Here is a 20,947-nt window from a genome sequence, read left to right as displayed (position 1 = left end):
TTCTAAAACATTTGCTAATGTATTTCCTGCTCATATTTTAAAAATTGTTTCACTGCAAGGCGCAGTGGCTCATGCCTGTAATCCCAGCACTTTGGGAGGCCAAGGCAGGCGGATCACCTGAGGTCAGGCGTTCAAGACCAGCCTGGCCACCATGGTGAAACCTCGTCTCTACTAAAAAATACAAAAATTAGCTGGGCATGGTGGTGCGTGCCTGTAATCCCAGCTACTCAGGAGACTGAGGCAGGAGAATCACTTGAACCTGGGAGGCAGTTGCAGTGAGCCAAGATCACACCACTGCACTCCAGCCTGGGCGACAGAATCAGACTCCGTCTCAAAAAAAAAAAAAAATCATTTCACATGTTTAATAGAAGAATAATTTATATATTTCTGTGATAATGACCAAAAATGTTTTAAGGGTTTGATTTTATGAAATGACACTTCAAAGGGCTTTTTAACTCTACTCCCTTTTCCATTTTCAAACCACCTCTGGCAGCAAGAACCACAGTTCGTGTTACAGTGTGCGTTGCGTGCTCCCACGAGCCCAGAGCTGCAGCCACCCTGTGTGGAGGCAGAGCCGTAGGCGGGCTCAGGAACGGCCCAGAGCCCTGGGCTTGGGAACGATTCATGGACTCTTGCTACTGCAGCCCTCCCGCCAGGCCAAGGGAGGCCCTGATTAGTGCCTTCAAGAGTGGCCCGACAGCCGCTGGAAAGCGTCTCTGCAGCCTGTCTCCACGGCCCGTCTCTGCATGGCGTGTCGTGGGCAACCATGCTCCATGTAGCAGCCGTGTTGAGTGGCCGTTCACCGTGGGCCCAGCCTGGGCTTAGGGTCATCTTTTCCCCACAACAGCCCCGGCAGGGCGGTGTCACAGCCCCGGTGTACAGAGAAGTGGGATATCAGAACGCACACGGCACCCACCCCAGAGCCTGCCTCTGGCCAACGGCGCCGTGACAGCAGGCTCGCCCCTTTCCTAGGTGGGTGTGGGCCTCACACACACCCACAGGGTCCACAGCAGAACCGACCCTTCTTGAAGCTAACATGGCTCCAAAACAGCAACACAACCTCTCAGCCCCACACACCTCGTCCACAAGAGGGGTGATCGCCATGTCCTTCACAGGCTGTCGTGAGGACTGAGTGGCAGATGACACGCTGGGAGCAGTGCCCAGTGGGGCGAGGGCTCGGCAACAGGGGTCACTGCTCCCCTGGACAGCCACTTACACTGTAACTACTGCCACCGCCACGGCTGCTCCCATCAGCAACACCGCACCATCCCTACTGCTGCTGTCGCTAGCAACACTGCCACCGCCACCACTAGTGCCACTGCCACCCCCACCACTAGTGCCACTGCCACCCCCACCACTAGTGCCACTGCCACCCCCGCCACTAGTGCCACCCACGCCTTTTATCACCACTCTGCTTTTATCACCAGTACAGCCATCACCACTATGGCTGCTGCCACTGGTCCTGTCACCACTGATATCACCAGTTCCTCCACATGATACCGTCACTAGTACAACCACTGCTGCAGTCACTGGCACCACACTGTTCCCACTGCGACCGTCACGAGTACCACCACCATTGTTGCTGCTGCTACTGGTACTGTCACCACGGCTGTCACTGGTCCTTCTGTGTGACTGCATCTCTGGTGCTAAATCACGAGTACCACAGCCGTCACCAGTCCTCCCACACGACTGCATCTCTGAAACTACATCACGAGTACCGTGGCCGTCACTTCGCCTCCTGCCACTACTGACCCACGGTGGCTGCGGTCCCCACGATAGCTGGCAGTGAAAGGAGAGAGCTCATGTCTTTGGAAGAGGCAGCCTCTCCAGGGCTGTCTCCACCCGGACGGTGACCACGGGATTTCCAGGACTGTCCTGCCAGCCCTGGGCATTGTTAGCCTCGTTATGGCCAGGATCATTGTAATTCAGATCAGTCTCTTCCGAGCTCCTGTCTGATGGTTTGCACACTAGCGGAATGAGGCCAGTGCAACGGTGGATGGGAGCGTGGCGGGGCCAGACGTGGCCCTGTTCCCTGAGAGCTGCGCACCCAGTGCCACCTGCTCCATGAGGTGCAGGGCTGGCTGTGTGGACTGCGGGGTGAGCTCAGTACCCCAGAAGCCGCTGTCCCATCTTTCCCCACAGCCCTGGAAGATGGACCAGGACAGGCCTCCCGGACTTAATTTATTCCTTAGCCGTGTTTTATTAAATATATATATATACTCACATGCATTTCTTTTTCAGTAAACAGTTGTAAAATTTGACATACCAAAGAAAATAAGGGAGACGGTGCCTATAAGATGAGCTCTGAGCTTGTCTGTGCTGATGAGCTTGCCGGCTGCTAATGCACGCCCAGAAGTCAGGCGAGAAAAGCCCCAAGCACCAGCAGCGTGCATGAGTCGGCCCCGCACAGGAAACGCCTGAGTGTGCACAACGGACCCAGAACTCTGTGGGGTTGCTCTCGAGTCAGGAGAGCCCCCACCTCAGCCTTCCTCCTGCGCAGTCTCGTTAACTGATAATCCCCGGCCACGGATGCTAACGGTCTACGTGAGGCGGTGTTCCCAATAGCCAAAGGTGGAGGCAGCTCATGCATCCACACACAGATGACGGGCAATCAAAATGCGTTCGTCCACGCACGGAATGCGATTCAGCCACGGAGAGGAAGGGAAGCCGTGGCGAGCCACGCGAGTGAACCTGAGGATGCGTCCTGAGTGGAACACGCCCGCCACAAAGGGACAAATCGTGGGTGGTTCCACGAGGATCAAGCACCCAGAGCGGTCACATCCGGAGACAGAAAAGTCGACTGGGGGAGGCCAGAGCCTGGGGAGGGCAGTGGGGTGAGTGGAGTGGGGACAGAGCTACGGTTTGGGAAGATGGGGAGTTCCAGAGAGGATGGAGAATGTCCACAGTGTGAACGTGGTTAATGCCACCGAACTGTGCACCTGAACATGGGAAAGACGGAAAACGAGCAAACCCTTCTTCGGGGGTCCCACGCAGCGTGGCGGGCGGCCCAGGTGATGGTGCCCCTCTCTCTTCCCCGCCCTCCAGGCTTCCTGGGCTCCCTGTGCACGGCCCTGTTTGTGTCGTTCGCCGCACAAGGAAAGCCGCTGGTCCAGTGGGGGAGAGACATGCTGCGGGCGGTGCCGCTGGCAGAAGAGTACTGCAAGAAGACCATCCGGCACACGGCAGGTGAGCCGCTCCCCTGGCCCCAGGCCGCACTCAGAGCAGATCTGGACAGATCCAGCCCCTCCATGGGCCCCCAAATACTTCAAGGCACTTTCGCTCTTAGATGGAACTGGGAGGGCCCTGTCCGGGCCATGTGAACAGAGCTGGCCTCGCAAGGCGGGCCCCATGCTGCTCCTGACCAGTCTGCCTCTTCCCTGACCTGGGAGGCTTTGCCTCCCCATCCAGAGCCTCAGAGAGACCTGAGCCTGCCGGGGGCATTTGCCTCCAGCAGGTCCACCCGTCCCCGTCCACCCCAGCCCGCGGCACCAAGCGACTGGCAGCCTTTGGGATGTGAGTGGGACCCGTGCTGCCCCCTGGAAAAACTCTGCTTCTGCCGGTTTAGGCGAGCTCAGGGCTGGGCCCTTCCCTCAGGAGCCCCATGAGGCTGGCCAGAGGCAGGGAGAGCAGGTATGGGACTAGGAAATCCGTGACGGTTCCGGAAGATTCTTCCACCTCACAGGAGGTGCCGTCTAAGAGGGGAGGGGGCGGCAGGGGGAGCACAGGCAGCTTCATGCAGCCTTTGGCGTCCTTGCATGGTTGAGGAAATTGGAAATAATGTATCCAGTGTGTCCTGGAGAAGGAGAGGGAGGATTTGAATGTAGGATCAGGTTTGCTTATTTTTCAAAACAGCCTCAGGCTGAAGTCTTGATTTTTTTTGGGGGGGATGGAATCTGGCTCATCACCCAGGCTGGAGTGCAATGATGCAATCTCAGCTCACTGCGACCTCCACCTCCCAGGTTCAAGCAATTCTCCTGCCTCAGCCTCCCGAGTAGCTGGGATTACAGGCGCCCGCCAGCACGCCTAGCTAGTTTTTTGTATTTTTAGTAGAGACAGGGTTTCACCAGGTCACCCTGACTTCAAGTGATCCGCCCGCCTTGGCCTCCCAAGTGCTGGGATTCCAGGCGTGAGCCACCTTGCCTGGTCTGAAGTCTTCTAGAAACAGAAAAACCAGTGAATCCCTTTATTTCCCCTGCAAGGCACAGGCGCATGTTCTGAAATGCCTTGTGGGGGTCTGGTGCACAGCTTTCCACGGGGGTGCAGGCATGGATACCTGCCTGGACGTGGCTCAGGGGCTGCTCAGCCACCAGGCCTGTGCTGATGGGAGCAAAAAAGTCAGCGTCCACACACAGTCGGTACCTCCTTGAGTTGCTGCTCTGTGCTCCCCGTGGCCTGGCCGTCCTCAGGAAGTGTGACTGCTGAGCACACCTGGCAGGCCACAGCACACTTTATTTCCAGTGGTTTCATCTCTCTTACTGCTTGGTGTGGGAGCGGTGGGAGATGGCTAAGCCAGTGCTGCCGGGTTCTTTCCAGCTGAGGTTGTTGTCTGTAGCCAGGGGCTAAGTCATCTCCCTAACCCCAGGAGAGTTGCCCTGACCCACCTTAGAAACAGGTGAGCAGTCAGGCATGGGGCCACGCCATTACTGAATTCACAGTATATTAACGAATGTTCTCCCAGAACTCTGGTATTCAAAACGGTTTTCCTCAAAGCATTTTCTGAAGAACAGTTGGAAGTATCTGACCAGCAAAACCTCCTCCCCTTTGTATTCATGGAATGTTTCCGACTGTTCTTCGGAAAGCTTTATTCTTTCTCTTAGGGATTTGAAATGCACAGATACCAGTTTAAAGCTCTGAGAAACAATCCTCCAAATAAATCTATGTAATTTCAAATTTGTTTAACCCAGAGTTTTATGAATTCCCTTGACACAGAAACCTTTTTAACAGAGCATCTAAAATCATCCAGAGAACGTTAAGTCCCGTAGACACCCTCCGGAAACACTGCTCTGGGCTTCTGACTGGCCCACCTGACACAGCCCCTCCGCAGTGAGGACAGTTCACAAATTAGCTCCCTGCTTTTGTGTTTGGACGTCTGTTTCCGAATTGGCCAACCCCGGCTGACTCGGGTGAGAGGCAGTGCTTTGAGTCTGTGCCCAGGTCCATGTTGACGCTCCACCCGGAGTCTCGGGCCCTGTGGGTTCACGGACGCTCCACCCTGAGTCTCGGGCCCCGCGGGTTCTGGGATGCTCTGTGGCCGCCGCCCTCTTACTTTTGCGTCTTTCACTTCCAATTCCATGTCGCTGAACAAGACCCTGAGGGGCTGGACTTTTCCTTGTGTGAAATCAAGTTGGCCCAGGGTTTCGGAGGGCCTGTGAGTCGCGGGCGCCTGTGAGCCTCGTCCAGGGCCCAGTCCAGGGCCCTGCTGGCCTCCCTGTGGCCTGGAGCTCTGTGGCAGGAGCGTGGCCTCCCCACTGCAGCCCTCCAGCTCTGCTCTCCAGCACCCTGAGCTCTCCAACCACGGCCAGGCAGACAGGATCTGTGCTCTGTCACCGCATGTGATCGGCACACGTGTCCCTTGAGCCTGACAGCCACCAGCGGCCTGCACAGCTCCCGCCCTCTGTGGCTCCCGCAGTGCCAGGGAGCAGGAGGTGGGGTGTGGCGGGCAGGGGTGCTCACCGTAAGGCAGGCAGGAGGGCCGGGGGCCTGGGTCTGGGCAGCTGCACGCCTCCTGGCTCTACGGCGGGGAAGGCAATTCCCTGTGGTCTGTAGGGTGTGTAGCTGCAGGTTCAGACTCCTTTCTGAGTCAGCGTCCTCTTGGCCAGATGACCTCCAAGAAGTCCCTAGAGCATTCAGGGCTTGGATTTCAGTTAGGAGTAATGAAACGTGCCCCGCCGTGCTCTGCAGGCACAGGGCTAATGCAACAATGTAACGAGAATGCTTTTGCCCCATCTCCATCTTGCTTGCTGTCCTTTCAAAGCAGCTAAAGGCTGGGCGCCGTGGCTCATGCCTGTAATCCCAGCACTTTGGGAAGCCGAGGTGGGAGGATCACTTGAGGTCAGGAATTTGAGACCAGCCCGGCCAATATGGTGAAACCCCATCTCTACTAAAAATACAAAAATTAGCTGGGCGTGGTGGTGAGTGCCTGTAGTCGCAGCTACTCAGGAGGCTGAGGCAGGAGAATCGCTTGAACCCCGGAAGCGGAAGTTGCAGTGAGCCAAGATGGTGCCACTGCACTCCAGCCTGGGCAACAGAGAGAGACTCCGTCTCAAAAAAAAAAAAAAAAAAAAAAAAGAAAGAAAGAAAGAAAGAAGAGGCCGGGCGCGGTGGCTCATGCCCGTAATCCCAACACTTTGGGAGGCCGAGGCAGGTGGATCACCTGAGGTCAGGAGTTTGAGATCAGCCTGACCAACATGGTAAAACCCCGTCTCTACTAAAAATACAAAAATTAGCCGGGTGTGGTGGTGGGCGCCTGTAATCCCAGCTACTCAGGAGGCTGAGGCAGGAGAATCGCTTGAACTCGGGAGGCGGAGGTTGCAGTGAGCCGAGATCGCGCCACTGCACTCCAGCCTGGGGGACAAGAGGGAGACTTCGTCTCAAGAAAAAAAAAAAGAAAGAAAAAAAGCAGCTACAAACGTCAGCATGTTGGTAATTCTGGACAGTCGCTCAGTTGTTTACTCCAGGACAGGTGCTCGGCTTCTCCACATGCCTGCAGCTGGGTAAAGGGGACATCACCACTTCCCCACCCCCCCCACACACACACCCCTACCCTCCCCACCCCCCACTCCCTGCACCCGCCCCAGGGCCCTCCGCCCCACTCCATGGATGCCATTGTATTCAGCTCACCCTGTTCTTTATGTTTAGAATACCAGGAGCACTGGTTTTACTTTGAAGCTAAATGGCAATTTTATTTGGAGGAGAGGAAAATCAGTAAAGACTCAGAAAATAAAGCCATCTTCCCTGACAATTATGACGCAGAAGAGAGGGAAAAGGTAAGCCTTGTCCTGGCACTGGGGCAATGTCTGGCACACCAGTGTTGCTCAATAAGTGCATAGCAAGTGGATGGATGGGTGGGTGGGTAGGTGGATGGGTGGATGGATGGATGGATTTTGGATGATGGGTGGGTGGATGGAAGGGCGGGTGGGTGAAAGGGTGCGTGAATGGATGGGTAGGTAAATGGGTGGGTGAATGGATGAATAGATGGGTGGATGAACGAGTGGACAGGTGAATGGATGGGTGCATGGGGGGGTGGGTGGGTATATGGATGGGTGGTTGGGTAGGTGGATGGAAGGGAAGGTAGGTAGAAGGGTGGGTGAATGGATGGGTAGGTAAATGTGTGGATAAATGGATGAATGGATGGGTAGATGGATGAGTGGATGGGTCGGTGGATAGGTGAATGGATGTGTGGATGGGTGAATGGGTGAGATGGCTGGGTGGGTGGGTGGGTGGATGGATGAGTAGATGGGTGAATGGGTGAGTGGGTATATGGATGGGTGGGTGGGTGGTGGAAGGGTGGGTGAATTAATGGGTAGGTAAATGGGAGGGTGAATGGATGAATGGATGGGTGGATGGATGAATGGGTGGGTGAATGGATGAATGGGTGGGTGGATGGATGAGTGGATGGGTGAATTGATGGGTGGGTGGGTATATGGATGGGTGGGTGGGTGGGTGGTGGAAGGGTGGGTGAATGGATGGGTTGATAAATGGGTGGGTGAATGGATGAATGGATGGGTGGATGGATGAGTGGAGGGTGAATGAATGGGTGGGTGGATGGGTGGATAGATGAATGGATGGGTGAATGGATGGGTGGGGTGGGTGACTAACCCCATCTCTACTAAAAATACAAAAAATTAGCCAAGTGTGCTGGTGTGCGCCTGTAATCCCAACTACTCAGGAGGCTGAGGCAGGAGAATCGCTTGAACCTGGGAGGCAGAGGTTGCAGTGAACTGAGATTGCATCATTGCACTCCAGCCTGGGGGACAGAGCCAGATTCCATCTCAAAAAGAAAAGGGTGGATGGATGGAATGGCAGTTCACTAGGAGGGGCCCAGAAAACGTGGATGGATGGAATGGCAGTTCACTAGGAGGGGCCTAGAAAGCTTGTGCTGTAATGTACCCAGAAGTGGCTCCACTTGGGCACATGTCCCTGACCCACGGCTCTCTTGTCAGACCTACAGGAAGTGGAGCTCAGAAGGTCGAGGGGGAAGACGAGGCCATGACGCCCCCATGATAGCCTACGACGCCCTCCTTGCAGCAGGAAACAGCTGGACTGAGCTGTGTCACCGGGCCATGTTTCATGGAGGTAAGATGTTCCTTAATGGCCGTGGCTTCCTGGAGGGTAGTGCCCTTCTCCTGAAGCACCCCCTCGGAGTGTCCTAGGACTGCAGGCATTCAGGGGCCACCTCCTGAGCTCCAGCATGTGCGTCCGTCTCTTCCTTTCTGGAACCCGCTTTGGGAGGGCACAGGCTCCAGGGTACATCTGCTGACCTAAGCGTGCTCCTGTGAGGACATTACAGGATACAGGTGCGGCTGCAGGTGCCTGCTGTGAGCTCCAGCAGACCAAGAGTCTCTCACCTGGTCCACGAGCCTGGAGGGCAGTGCAGCCTTGGAGTAGGTGGGGTGTGGGGAGGTGGGGTGTGGGGGTGTGGAGCCTCCTGCCCTTGCCACTGCTGCCTCAGGCTAGCCACCTTCACAGGGTTCTGTTCCAAGGTCACCGTCATCTTGTCCTTTGCTCTGCAGCCTCTGTGCAAAGTCGCAGACTGCGGCCTGGAGTTAGGTCCTGGGCTCGCATCCTGCTCCATCCGTGCTGGCTGTGTGCCGCCCTGGCCATCTCTGTCCGTGGGGGGAGAGGAGGAAGCCCAGCAGAGTGGCTGTGGCAGCTCCAGGCAGCTCCTACCCGTAAGGTCAACCTGGTGCCTTGTGGGAGCAGCTGTTATGGTTCTGTGAGACTGGCTGAAATTGCCTCCCTTCAGTGAGGCTTGGAGCTGAGCTTGACCACAGACATGAGCTGGGAAAACACAAATGTGGCCCCGTTTGGTCAGGAAGCCTCTGCACAGAGCTGGCTCAGCCCCTGGAGGGATTTCCTCCATGACCCCAGCTCAAGGGTGGGACCATGCGGCCTCGGGCTCCCCTCCCTCCGCCGTCCTTCTGCACCGTCCTGGCGCCTCACTGACTGTTGGTGCTGAAACACTGCTTCACACAGATGCCTGCTCCAGGGAGGGAGAAGGGAAGCGCCTTTCCCCCTCCCATTTGTTTTTGGGTTTTTTTTTTTTTTGAGACAGGATCTCACTCTGTCACTCGGGCTGGAGTGCAGAGAGGCAATCTCGGCTCACTGCCACCTCTGCCTCCCGGGTTCAAGAGAATCTCCCGTCTCAGCCTCCTGTGTAGCTGGGATGACAGGCATAAGCCACCGCGCCAGCCTGCCTGTCCCTTTTATCAGCTGCCCCCAGCAGAATTGGGGTTTGGCCCACCTTAGGGGTGGCCAGCCCCAGGGGGTCTTGCGGAGACCCTGGTCAGGTGGAGCCCACTGCGACTGCTGCCTTTGCGTTTCAGGGGAGAGCGCGGCCACGGGCACCATTGCAGGCTGCCTGTTCGGGTTGCTGTATGGCCTGGACCTCGTTCCCAAAGGCTTGTACCAGGACCTGGAGGACAAGGAGAAGCTGGAGGACCTGGGCGCGGCTCTCTACCGCCTGTCCACAGAGGAGAAGTAAAGGCGTTTCTGCCACTTTCCCCCTAGAAAGCCGATTCCACCCCGGGGCCCACAGTGTCCTCTCGCAGCCCCCTGGGTGAGGGTGTCTCTGTGAGGCTCCACTGCAGTCTATGCCTGACTGGCCACATCTAACTCTCTATTTCCAATTTCAGAATCCTAACTGTTGCATAAAATACATTGTTTGTCCTGCGAGAATATTTTCCGTCCTCCACCATCAACGTTGACACTGCGTGGATTTGCCGCACTTGGACCTCCATGCGTGGCACTCACCCGCAGTCTCCTGGACAGGCAGTGTATTTTATTCTGTCGCAGAGCTAATGCTGTTTACTCACTCACTTCAACAACACTAACTGCGGTGGTGGCCTCCAGCAGGCCCCCCGCTGCAGACCCTCCATCCTGCCTCTGCCTCCAGGCGTGCGTTTCCCCGTGAGGGCCAATGCACCGCCTCCCTCCACCCCCCACCCTCCCATGTCCACAGTGGGTCGTGTGTTCGTGGACAGAGAAACAGTCCACACTGGGGCCTACGGGACACATATAGCAGCATTGCTCTTAACCCCACCCACCTTTTTAATCACACTAGATTTTAAGATCAATCCCATTTTGAAACAACTCACGGAGAAAACCAGAACATAAATGGCCTCCTGCCAGCTCCAGCGTGTCTCTGTGGTCTGCCTTAGTGGGCCAGGTCCAAATGCAGAGAAGGCCTTTCCCTTCCGCGCCTGCCCCGCCGGGCTCGCTGACAAGGAAGCGCTGTCCCTGCGATGAGGTTCTCTCTCAGAGAGTCTTGGAAAAGAGATCACTTGCTCTTGTTTAAAATAAATTTGGACGTGATTTTTCCATGCAGCATCTGGTGTGAATAAAACAGCAGTTGACTGATGTTTACCGCTGTGCTTGGCTGCTTGGCTAGGGCCTCTCTTTTTGTTGTGATTTCATTAAAGGGCTCGCCTCTGGGCAGAGTCGGAATCCCAGGGGAAGCCCCAGCCTCAGGGAGAGGAGGCGGCGGGGCAGAAAGCCTGGTTGGTTGGAATCTCTGCGGGCATCCAAAATACAAGCCCTAACCCTACAGGCTTTGTCGTCTTCTTCTATGGGATGATTTGAAAGGGGAAAGTGGTGACGTCTTTAGCTCCCACTTAGGATTCCTGTGTGAGTGGACTGGCAAGAGAGGCTGGCGGACTTCACAGGTAGGGGCCACAGACTCCCAACTCCCAGGCGCGTTGGGTCCAGGCTTCCCGGACCAGCCCTGCCAGCCACTTCCAGGCCCCTGCATTCATTCAGTGCAAGGAGCAGGCGTGTCCCGGGGGTAGGGATGTCCCGGGGATAGGCGTGTCCCGGGGGTGGGCGTGTCCTAGGGGTAGAGGTGTCCTGGGGGTGGGCATATCCCGGGGATGGGTGTATCCCGCGGATGGGTGTGTCCCCGGGGGGGTGGGGGTGGGGTCCTGGAGGTGGGCGTGTGCCGGGGGTAGAGGTGTCCTGGGGGTGGGCGTGTCCCGGGGGTGGGCGTGTCCCGGGGGTGGGCGTGCCCCTGGTAGGGGTGTCCCGGGGGTGTCCATGTCCCGGGGATGAGCGTGTCCTGGGGGTAGGGTTGTCTGGGGGTAGGCGTGTCCTGGGGGTAGGGGTGTCCCAATGGTGGGTGAGTCCCCCGGGTAGGTGTGTCCCGGGGGTAGGCGTGTCCCAGGGGTAGAGGTGTCCTGGGGGTGGGCGTATCCCGGGGATGGGCGTGTCCCCGGGGGGGTGGGTAGGGGTGTCCTGGGGGTGGGTGTGTCCCGGGGTAGAAGTGTCCTGGGGGTGGGCGTGTCCCGGGGATGGGCGTGTCCCGGGGGTAGGGTTGTCTGGGGGTAGGCGTGTCCTGGGGGTAGGGGTGTCCCAATGGTGGATGAGTCCCGCGGGTAGGTGTGTCCCGGGGGTAGGCCTTTCCCCGGGTTAGTGGTGTCCCGGAGGTAGGCGTGTCCCGGGGGTGGGTCTGTCCTGGGGATAGGCGTGTCCCTGGGGTAGGAGTGTCGGGGGGAGGTAGGCATGTCCTGGGGGTAGGGATGTCTGGGGGTAGGCGTGTCGGGGGGGGCTAGGGGTGCCCTAGGGGTAGGCATGTCCCAGGGGTGGGCGTGTCCCGGGGGTAGGGTTGTCCCAGGGGTGGGCATGTCCCGGGTGTAGAGGTGTCCCGGGGTGGGCGTGTCTCGGGGGTGGGCGGGTCCCAGGGGTAGGGGTGTCCCAGGGGTAGGGATGTCCCGGGGATAGGGATACGCTTTGCTTTTTCCATAGAGATGCCCCGTTTGTTTTGTGGGAAGTGTAGTCCATGCTGATGGAGGAATCCGTGGCCTTCTATGGAATCCGTGGCCTTCTATGCTGCAGCAATGTGGCTCTGTGCTGAGCTTCCAAATAACTGGACTAACCATGCTGCTACTGGTGCTTTCAGTCAGAAGAACCAGAGAGACAGGCACACCGGGGCAAAGGGCCTCACGTCACACACGTCCATGCAGCGTGGGCCCAGGACCCGTGGGTGTGGGGAAATTAACCGAGAATTACCTTTCAGGAAAAGAAACCCAATTAAGGTAAGTCGGAACTGTTGCTAGCATAAGTAACACGGTCGTAGTACCCGTTTTGCCAGCTTACTGGAAAGTGGCTTCCCTCTCCACCCTGCTGTATGGAAGAGAAGGCCAGCTCGCATGAGCAGGGCGCGGCTGGATTCAAACAGGGTGGACTCGGTCTCCATCCGCAAATCAAACCCCTCCGTGAGAATCAGAAAGTGAGTCTATTTACAAACTGATTTTAGATTAAAACACACAAACACAAAATCCACAAGCATCGTAAACAAAAGCTGGCAGTGCCTTGCTTCACTTTCCTGTTACAGAGAGACCCAAAAGTTGAAAAGAAAAAGCCATAGAAAGCACTGAGGGGACACTGTGCCAACTCTGCTGTTTAAAACGGCACCGGCAGGTTTCATTTTTGCTATAAAAGTGACGTGTGCACAGCTTCACGAATCCAAACAATGTTAAAGGCGGTGTCTGGGGAAAGCTGCTTCCAACCACCCAGATAACACGGCCTCGGTCGCCTAAGCCTCCTCCTAGGAGCCTCCTCCACACACACACCCCAGGCTGTGCGTGCGCCTGTGTGAGACACACCTGCATATGTGAGATAACAAGGCCACGCTCTCCTCCCAGGAGCCTCCTCCACACACACACCCTGGCTGTGCACCTGTACGTGAGACACACCTGCATGTGCGTGCTATGCTACACACATGATTTCTTACCCCAAACAGGAAGCATGGTATATGTCATGGTTTGCTTTTGGCTGTTTTCATTAAACTAGGTTTTAAAATATTATTCTGTATCACCATACATAGACCGATCTCTGCCTTTTTAACTGCTGCCTAGTATTCCATTGTACTCCTGTGCCATAATTCAAATACCCTGTGGATGTGGCTCTCAGTGGTTTCCATCGCGTGAGTGGCATTTGCAAACACCTGCTCTTATGGCAACTTCCAGTGTTGCTCCCCAGCTCTTCTGAAAAGGACTTAGTCTCTCCCTACAGAGCAGCGATGCAATATTTCATTCCAGGATGCATTTTCATATTTAATTTTTCTGAAATTGTGGCGCTTCTTATATTTTATGGTGTCCATAGTTTAAGTGATGGAGTTTTTATTTTTCTTTCTCCAAGACATTGTTATGAAATAAGGTGTGGCAGATGCAGTGGCTCAGGCCTGTAATCCCAGCACTTTGGGAGGCTGAGGCGGGAGGATCGCTTGAGCTCAGGAGTTTGAGACCAGCCTGGGCAACATGGCAAAACCCCATCTCTACAAAAAAAAAAAAAAAAAAAAAAAAAAAATTAGCTGGGTGTGGTGTTGGCGCCTGTAGTCCCAGCTCCTTGGGAGACTGAGGTGGGAGGATTGCCAGAGCCTGAGAGGTTGAGGTTGCCGTGAGTCGAGATCACATCACTGCACTCCACACTGGGTAACACAGTAAGACCCTGAAAAAAAAAAAAAAGAAAGAAAAAAGAAAGGGAGGGAGGGAGGGAAGAAGGAGGGAAGGAGGAAGGGAAGGAAGGAAAAGAAGAGAAGGGAAGGGGAAGGGAAAGGGGAAGGAAGAAAGGAAGAAAGGAAGGAAGGAAGGGAGGGAAGGAAGGAAAAGAGGGCACATTTTACAACCTCTTAGGCCCAGCAAGGTGTAGCTCCCCAGGGGTTCTTCTCTGGGAGCATCAGCGTTGCACATCCCTGTGGATCCGCATCTCTTGCAAGACATCAGGCACCAGGAAGGGGCAGGCAGGAGGATGAGCGCCTCTCACTCCCAGATGGCAGACAAAGATGCTTCAGAGGCAGGTGGGGTCCAGAATATGCCCATTCTCAGCCTGAAGCTATTGGCAGACACCTTTCTCTCAGGCCCACGGATATGAGGTCTGAAGCCAGGACTTGGGATGGAGAGTTCCAATCATGGCTGAGAAAGGACATGTGTGTCCTCACAAACACACCACACAGAAGTCACACTCTAGGAACATGTGCCATGTGGAATATGAGCATGTCAGTAACACACATGTTTAGACTTCAGGCTGATTTAGATGAATCTGTTTTCCCAAACTCTTTGATTAGAGATTTTGCATTTATATTTAAAATTATTGTGTCCAGTGTTTTCATATCTGAAAGCCATGGCAGAGCTGTCCTTCCTTTCCCACGTTGGAGGAAGCGGATCCAGGGAGGCTCCGTGACTTGAGTGGGCAGGGCAGCCGCTCAGAGCGCCCAGCCAAGGAAGTGGTGAAGCCCAGCCCCCATCAGACCGAGAACCATGCTGCTGCAGGCTCCCTAACGGCCAGCCCTGCGGCAGGTGGCATTTGAATGTTATTTCCCCTATCTATTCCATGCTCCCCTAGAAGCGGGGCCGTTTTTACTGCGCCCATTTTGTAGACAAGGAAACTAAGATTCAGGGGGTCTGAGTATTTCTCCCAGAGCGGCAGTTCGTGAGCACAGAGTAGCTTTTAAACCTGACGCATCCGAAAACCACACTCAAGCCTTCTCCCCTTCCCCTAATTCTGGGGGACCTCACCACCACCACAGCCCTCAGCAAACCCCGGCGATTGCATAACCTCAGGCCCAAGCTGCCAGAAGCCAATCCACCTGTTTTGGCTGTCGGTATAAAAATTAATAAAATATCAGCTGATAAAATTGGTAATACCCAAATTGATGTTCAATCCAAACATCTGTGCTTTAAAAACTCCACCATTGAAATTCATTCCAAAGGTCCCATTAGGTTGGAAATAACTCTGGAGTCTCAGTGCAGGCACTGCAGCTCCCCTGGTTAAAATCCCTCTTGTGTAAACGCATTTCCAGTTAATACACAGAAGCTCCCCTGGTTAAAATCCCTGGTGTGTAAATGCATTTCCAGTTAACACACAGAAGCTCCCCTGGTTAAAATCCCTGGGGTGTAAATGCATTTCCAGTTAACACACAGAAGCTCCCCTGGTTAAAATCCCTGGGGTGTAAACGCATTTCCAGTTAACACACAGAAGCTTCCCTGGTTAAAATCCCTGGTGTGTAAATGCATTTCCAGTTAACACACAGAAATAAGTTATCAGCTCACTTAGCCCATTTCGGGAAAAGCATTCACATGAGGTCTCAAAGAACAGCCTGAGACCATCTCGGGATTCGTGTGCCACACCCCGAGCAGCGGCTGCTGGTCAGCAAACAAGGGCTTACACAGACAAAGGCAGGGACCGCGCCTGATCTGGGGCACTCTCTGTCTGGCACCATGCACATCTCGAACGTTCTGATGGCCACAGGGGCGGTCCCCAGGCTGTGAACCATCCTGTGGCCCTGTGGGCAGCATCTCCCTGCATTCCCCACCCTCCTTGTACCCTGAGAAGGGCGATCACCCAGGACCCCCCACTCTGGCTTTCCCTCGGGCAAGACAGGCTGCACGACCTGGGGCACTGGTGGTGCCGGCGGGGACCATGACCAGCCTGCAGATTGGGGGGACAGCCTTGTCTTGTCCCACACACCAGGAAACCGGAGAGCACAGAGTCCCCAGGGCCCTGCCAGTGGGGTGCTGGTGCATCCCAGGGTTCCGCAAAGCATCGCCTCTCCCAGCACCCGTCTGTGCTGTCAGGGTCCTTGAATGACACCTGTCATGACGCGGCTTTGCTGTCTCCCTCTCCTATCTTAACGGTTCATTTTTAAGTTTGTTTCAAACAAAACTAGCTCCGACAACTCTCACGCCCCTTCGCCCAGCATCAGCAGCCGTTACTATTTTCCCTCGTCTCTCACTGCACACACACGTGCATTCGCACGCACACACTCGCACATATGAGCACGCACACACAATTGTTTCTGAACCATTTGAGAATAACCTGCTGACCCCGTATCCTCTCACCGTAAATAGTTCAGATGAAATTCCTCAGAAAAGACAGGCTCTTCTGTAACCACTGTTTGCTTATTCAAAATCGGAATTTAACCTTCAATAATGCTATTATCCAACATAACAGCATCCTGTTGCAATATAATATACTATATTGTGTTTTTATTATGTGTTAGAAATTGTGCCTACTGTTTCATTGGTTTCCTTTATAATCTATATATTTGTAGCACAAATTCGTGACAGAAGCTCACTAACCCGATACTCTGCATGTCCCACAGGTACTGAGGGGCCCGAGGCAGTTGCTGTAATTAGGCGGCAGGCAAGTGTCCTTGGAACCCTCTGCTGACTTACTTATGTCTCAGGCCTGGAAGAGCGTCCAGCGCTTATGGCCTCAGTCAGCGTGGGATGGACAGTGACCCCATTATCAGTCACAGCCGGCCAACTAGACACCCCTTCGTTGGTCACTGCCAGTTTACCAGACGCCCCTTTGTGGGTCTCAGCTAAGTCAGTCACATATAAGATCTTATGTAGGTCACAAAAAGATGTTCAGGTCAAGGCCTTGGGGTACCCTCGCCCAAAAGGCCACATCGATCTTTAGCCAGATTTATTTCCAGGAAATACAGATACTCAGGTTCTCCAGCTGATTCATTAGTACCGTCTGAACTATTCCCCACCTAGTCACAAAAAATCAACAGGGAGCAGTTAGCAAACACTTGTTCTTGGCTTTACTAGATGGACAGTGACCATTGCAGTGATGCTCAGAAGCTGCTGGGGAGGGGATTGGCCAGATCCACTCCATCGCCGCATGAGGGCCACTCTGGGCCACCCCGCAGGATCCCAGCCGGGCCCCTGGCCTTCCAGGATTTTTAGAAAGTACTCATCCCTTGGGGTTAGATTTTCTTTTTCATAAATCTAATATTAGATTTTTTAGTAATCTCTTCTCAGCCTTTGGGCTAAGATCAAGTATAGATTTATTTGTAAAATGTTAGGAGCCTCAACTTAAAGGGATCTGTGTTATTTAAAACCAATTAAAAAAAAAACTACTAAGGAGGCGAGCTTGCTTCTCTCTCTCTCTCTCTCTTTTTTTTTTTTTTAGAGATGGAGTCTCACTCTGTCACCCAGGCTGGAGTGAAGTGGCACGATCTCAGCTCACTGCAACCTCTGTTTCCCGGGTTCAAGTGATTCTCCTGCCTTAGCCTCCTGAGTAGCTGGGACTACAGGTGCACACCACTAAGCACAGCTAATTTTTGTGTTTTTAGTAGAGATGCGGTTTCACCATGTTGGCCAGACTGGCCTCAAACTCCTGACCTCGTGATCCACCTGCCTTGGCCTCCCAAAGTGCTGGGATTACAGGCATGAGCCACCGCACCCAGCCCTTCTCTTTTTATAACACTAATTCAGCGGACCCCGCCTGGTCGCCTGGAGCCGGCCACTGAGCCCACGCCTGCCTGGCCTCTGGGCAGAACGTTTCCTGTCATCAGTAGAGCAGCTCGGCCATGGAGGCCACTTTTTCAATGCCTTTGGTTAAACGCTTTCCAGGTCCACACTCTGCTTGGGGACCACATTGCGGGCAGGCGTCTCTCACCCTGCCCGGCCCGGACACTGGCAGGTCCGCATCTCCAGAAGGGCTCTCATCCCTCTAGGCTGACTAGCAAGAACCCCAGGAGCCCAAAGGTGCAGCCCCAGTGTCTCTGTCCATGAGCTGTGGAAGGGGCTCTGCCACCGCAGCTGCTAAACGGCCACTCCCCTCTCCTCGCCTGCCCCAGGGGGTTGCTGGGCGCTGGCTACCTAGGGAGGTGTCACCCTTCCTGATCTTCATAGCTTCAGGGGAAAATGGGCACAGAACAAGCAGCCATAAAAACAGAAGAGGCTGAGCTGGGCATGGTGGCTCAAGCCTGTAATCCCAGCACTTTGGGAGGCTGAGGGGCATGGATCATGAGGTCAGGAGTTCGAAACCAGCCTAGCCAACATGGTGAAACCTTATCGCTAAAAAAATACAAAAATTAGCTGGGCGTGGTGGTGGGCCCCTGTAATCCCAGCTACTTGGGAGGCTGAGGCAGGAGAATGGCTTGAACCCGGCAGGCGGAGCTTGCAGTGAGCCGAGATCACGCCATTGCACTCCAGCCTGGGTGACAGAGAGAGACTCCATCTAAAAAAAAAAACAACAAAAGACAGAAGACCCCCGCTCAGCGCACTCAGGGAGATGTGCAGAGGCACGTGGCCCTGCCCCTGGGAGAGGAGCATTGGCACCAGAGCGACATGAGCAGTTCCACAGGCACAGACGGAGCCACAGCCAGGATGCGTCCCCCAGACAGGCCCGTAGTGCCCTGAGAGCATATCGGGGAGGCCGGGACTGAGCCGCAGAGGGCAGGGAAGCCAGGGACTGAGCTGCAGAGGGCAGGAAGGCCAGGGGCAGAGGGCAGGGAGGGTGGGGGCCAAGCTGCCAAGGGAAGGAAGAGGGGGCGGCTCCAGGCTCATCCGCAGAGGGGCAGGAAATGGCAGTGCAGGCCTCTGGTGTTGATGGAGGCCCAGGACATGTTTTCTAAGCGCTGTTGGCCGAGGGCATCCAAGTGTCCCTGTCAGAAACATGTGGAGGCTGGCACAGGGATGTGTGTGACATGGCTGAGGCTGGTCCATGTTCTGAGCAGGCTCCTGGAACAGCCAGACAGTTGCAGGCCCAGCTGCCACATGAAACCGGCCCTGCCCTTCTCTCAGAGGAGGAAACCGCGGCTGAGGGTGTTCCCTGCCCGAGGGCCTTCCGAGCAGGGCCAGGCTCAGGTGAGCCCAGCACAGCCACTGACTGGGCAGAACAGTGACCTCCAGGCCCTGCTGGCCAGAAGGTCCCCAGCAAAGAACCTGCCAACGGGCACTGCTGTCCATGTCAAGGTGGGCCCGGGTGTGTCTCCTGCACTGTGATGGCCTCTAGTCTCACTGTATTTTCAAACGACCTCTCTGGCTGGCCAGAACCACCAACAACTAAATTAGGAAAGCCGGGCACCCTGCTGTTTATACTGGCCCCTGGGAGGAAGACATTCCATTCCCTGTGAGTTCTGCAGCTCGGCCAAGTGCTGAGGGGACGCCGAGGGAGGCCTGGTCTCGCCCCGCACTGCTGGGCAGGCAGCGGTCACACAGGGCAGCGCAGACTCGGCCAGCGCAGCTCTGACCAGGGGCCTTTGCAGGAGGCTTTGAGGGGCGGGGCTGACGGCCCAACGGGCAGCTTTGGCTCCGGCGCATGAGGACCCGTTCACTCAGCAGCAAGGTGTGCAGCAGGGGTGGGAAAGGGCGGGGGGCCCACCTTCGCAGCAAGTGAAGCCCCCGATCACAGGGCGCCTTGGGAGACGCGCAGAGCCCCGTGCAGGAGTCGCCAAAAGTCCTGGGCCCCCCTCTCAGTCCATGACTTGGGGGCTTTCCTGGCGTCCATGCTGTTCCCCTTTGTGGGGACACAGAGGTCTGTGCGGGCCACGGTGGGGCTCACAGAGCTGGGCCTCTGGGAAAGGCTCCCTGAGGTGGGGGCATCTGAGCCGGGTTGTGAAGGATGAATAGGAGCTCGTCAGGGAGGCAGCGAGGCTGTTCCAGGCTGAAGGGCACAGCGAGGTTGGGTGTGGAGTGGGCAAGCAGGGTGGAGGCTGGAGCTGGCAGAAAAGGGGGTGGCGAGGAGAGAAACGGGGTTGTGCAGTGGGTGAACCGAGCCTCCAGGGGTCGCTGTTGGCGGTAGGTGAACCGAGTCTCCACGGGGGTCGCTGTTGGCGGTGGGTGAACCGAGCCTCCGCGGGGCGCTGTTGGCGGTGGGTGAACCGAGCCTCTGGGGGTCGCTGTTGGCGGTGGGTGAACCGAGCCTCCACCGGGGCTGTTCGCCACCCAGGGGTCTGCTGCCAGCCCGCCCAGCTGTGCCCAACGCTGCTCTGGACTCGGGAAAGTAGAGATCAGAACCAACATGGTCCCGCCCACGGAGGGTCTCTGCTCTAGTGGGGAGCTGGGCAAAAACAGAGGTGACTTGTTTAAAAGTGCACTGGATCTTAGAAAATTATAGTGCTGTGGACCGGGCGCGGTGGCTCACGCCTGTAATCCCAGCACTTTGGGAGACAGAGGTGGGTGGATCACGAGGTCAGGAGATCGAGACCATCCTGGCTAACACGTGAAACCCCGTCTCTACTAAAAAATACAAAAAATTAACCGGGCGTGGTGGCGGGCACCTGTAGTCCCAGCTACTCGGGAGGCTGAGGCAGGAGAATGGCTTGAACCCGGGAGGCGGAGCTTGCAGTGAGCACAGATCGCGCCCCTGCACTCCAGCCTGGGCGACAGAGTGAGATTCCGTACCCTCCCCCCCAAAAAAAAAAGAAAATTATAGTGCTGTGACAGTAGTCACCTGGGACGTGCCAGCAGCAGCAGCACACGCTGAGCCGGGGGCTCCCAGAATCCCCCAACCAGTGAAGCCCAGAGCACAGAACACAGTGAGCCGGGAGTAGACCTCAGAAGAAGGAACCACACGCAGGTTCAAGGAACCCAAAGACAGCAGCACCTCTGGGGCTACCACGAGGGGCGGGGACCAGAGAGGATGAGCACAATAGTGGGCAGCGGGCGCAGGACTTTGTGATGAGAAGGGGCAGCCCAGGGGGATGGCAGGACAGCAGGGAGCAGGGGGGTGGCCAGGCCAGACCCAGGGAAGAACTTGGTTCATGATGATTGCAAAACACAAAGGCTCTGTGAAGGGAGCTGTGGAAACCCCTCTCGCTCCCGCCCAAGAGTGTCATCCTGAACCGCGGACACCTCCGACAGCCACAGGTCCATGGCTGAGGACACCTCAGCAAGGCGGGGCTCACCCCAAAGAGGACTTTCTAGCTCTGGCCGAATCCCCTAACCCTCAGCCAATAAACCCAGAAGAGCATCCTGATCTCTGTGAGTGAAAACGT

At 55.8% G+C, this 20,947-nt stretch overlaps 1 protein-coding gene across 2 annotated transcripts in view; it reads left to right on the top strand.

The window, feature by feature from the left end:
• Nucleotides 1-20,947, top strand: part of ADPRHL1 (ADP-ribosylhydrolase like 1) — a 50,622-nt gene that overhangs the window by 17,335 nt on the left and 12,340 nt on the right. The window contains exons 4-7 of one of the 2 annotated variants that reach the window (XM_054447072.2): nt 3,046-3,186; nt 6,859-6,986; nt 8,163-8,295; nt 9,546-9,699. In XM_054447072.2, the coding sequence (XP_054303047.2) occupies nt 3,046-3,186; nt 6,859-6,986; nt 8,163-8,295; nt 9,546-9,699 (556 nt within the window). Of the gene's footprint in view, nt 1-3,045; nt 3,187-6,858; nt 6,987-8,162; nt 8,296-9,545; nt 9,700-18,458; nt 19,297-20,947 lie in introns of those variants that run through there. The other variant, XM_054447074.2, reaches the window with a different exon arrangement.

The sequence above is a fragment of the Pongo pygmaeus genome, chromosome 14 (genome assembly GCF_028885625.2).
Source record: "Pongo pygmaeus isolate AG05252 chromosome 14, NHGRI_mPonPyg2-v2.0_pri, whole genome shotgun sequence".
NCBI lineage: Eukaryota > Metazoa > Chordata > Mammalia > Primates > Hominidae > Pongo > Pongo pygmaeus.
Note: the sequence above shows the minus strand (reverse complement) of the source record. Positions and strands in the feature narration are given on the sequence as shown.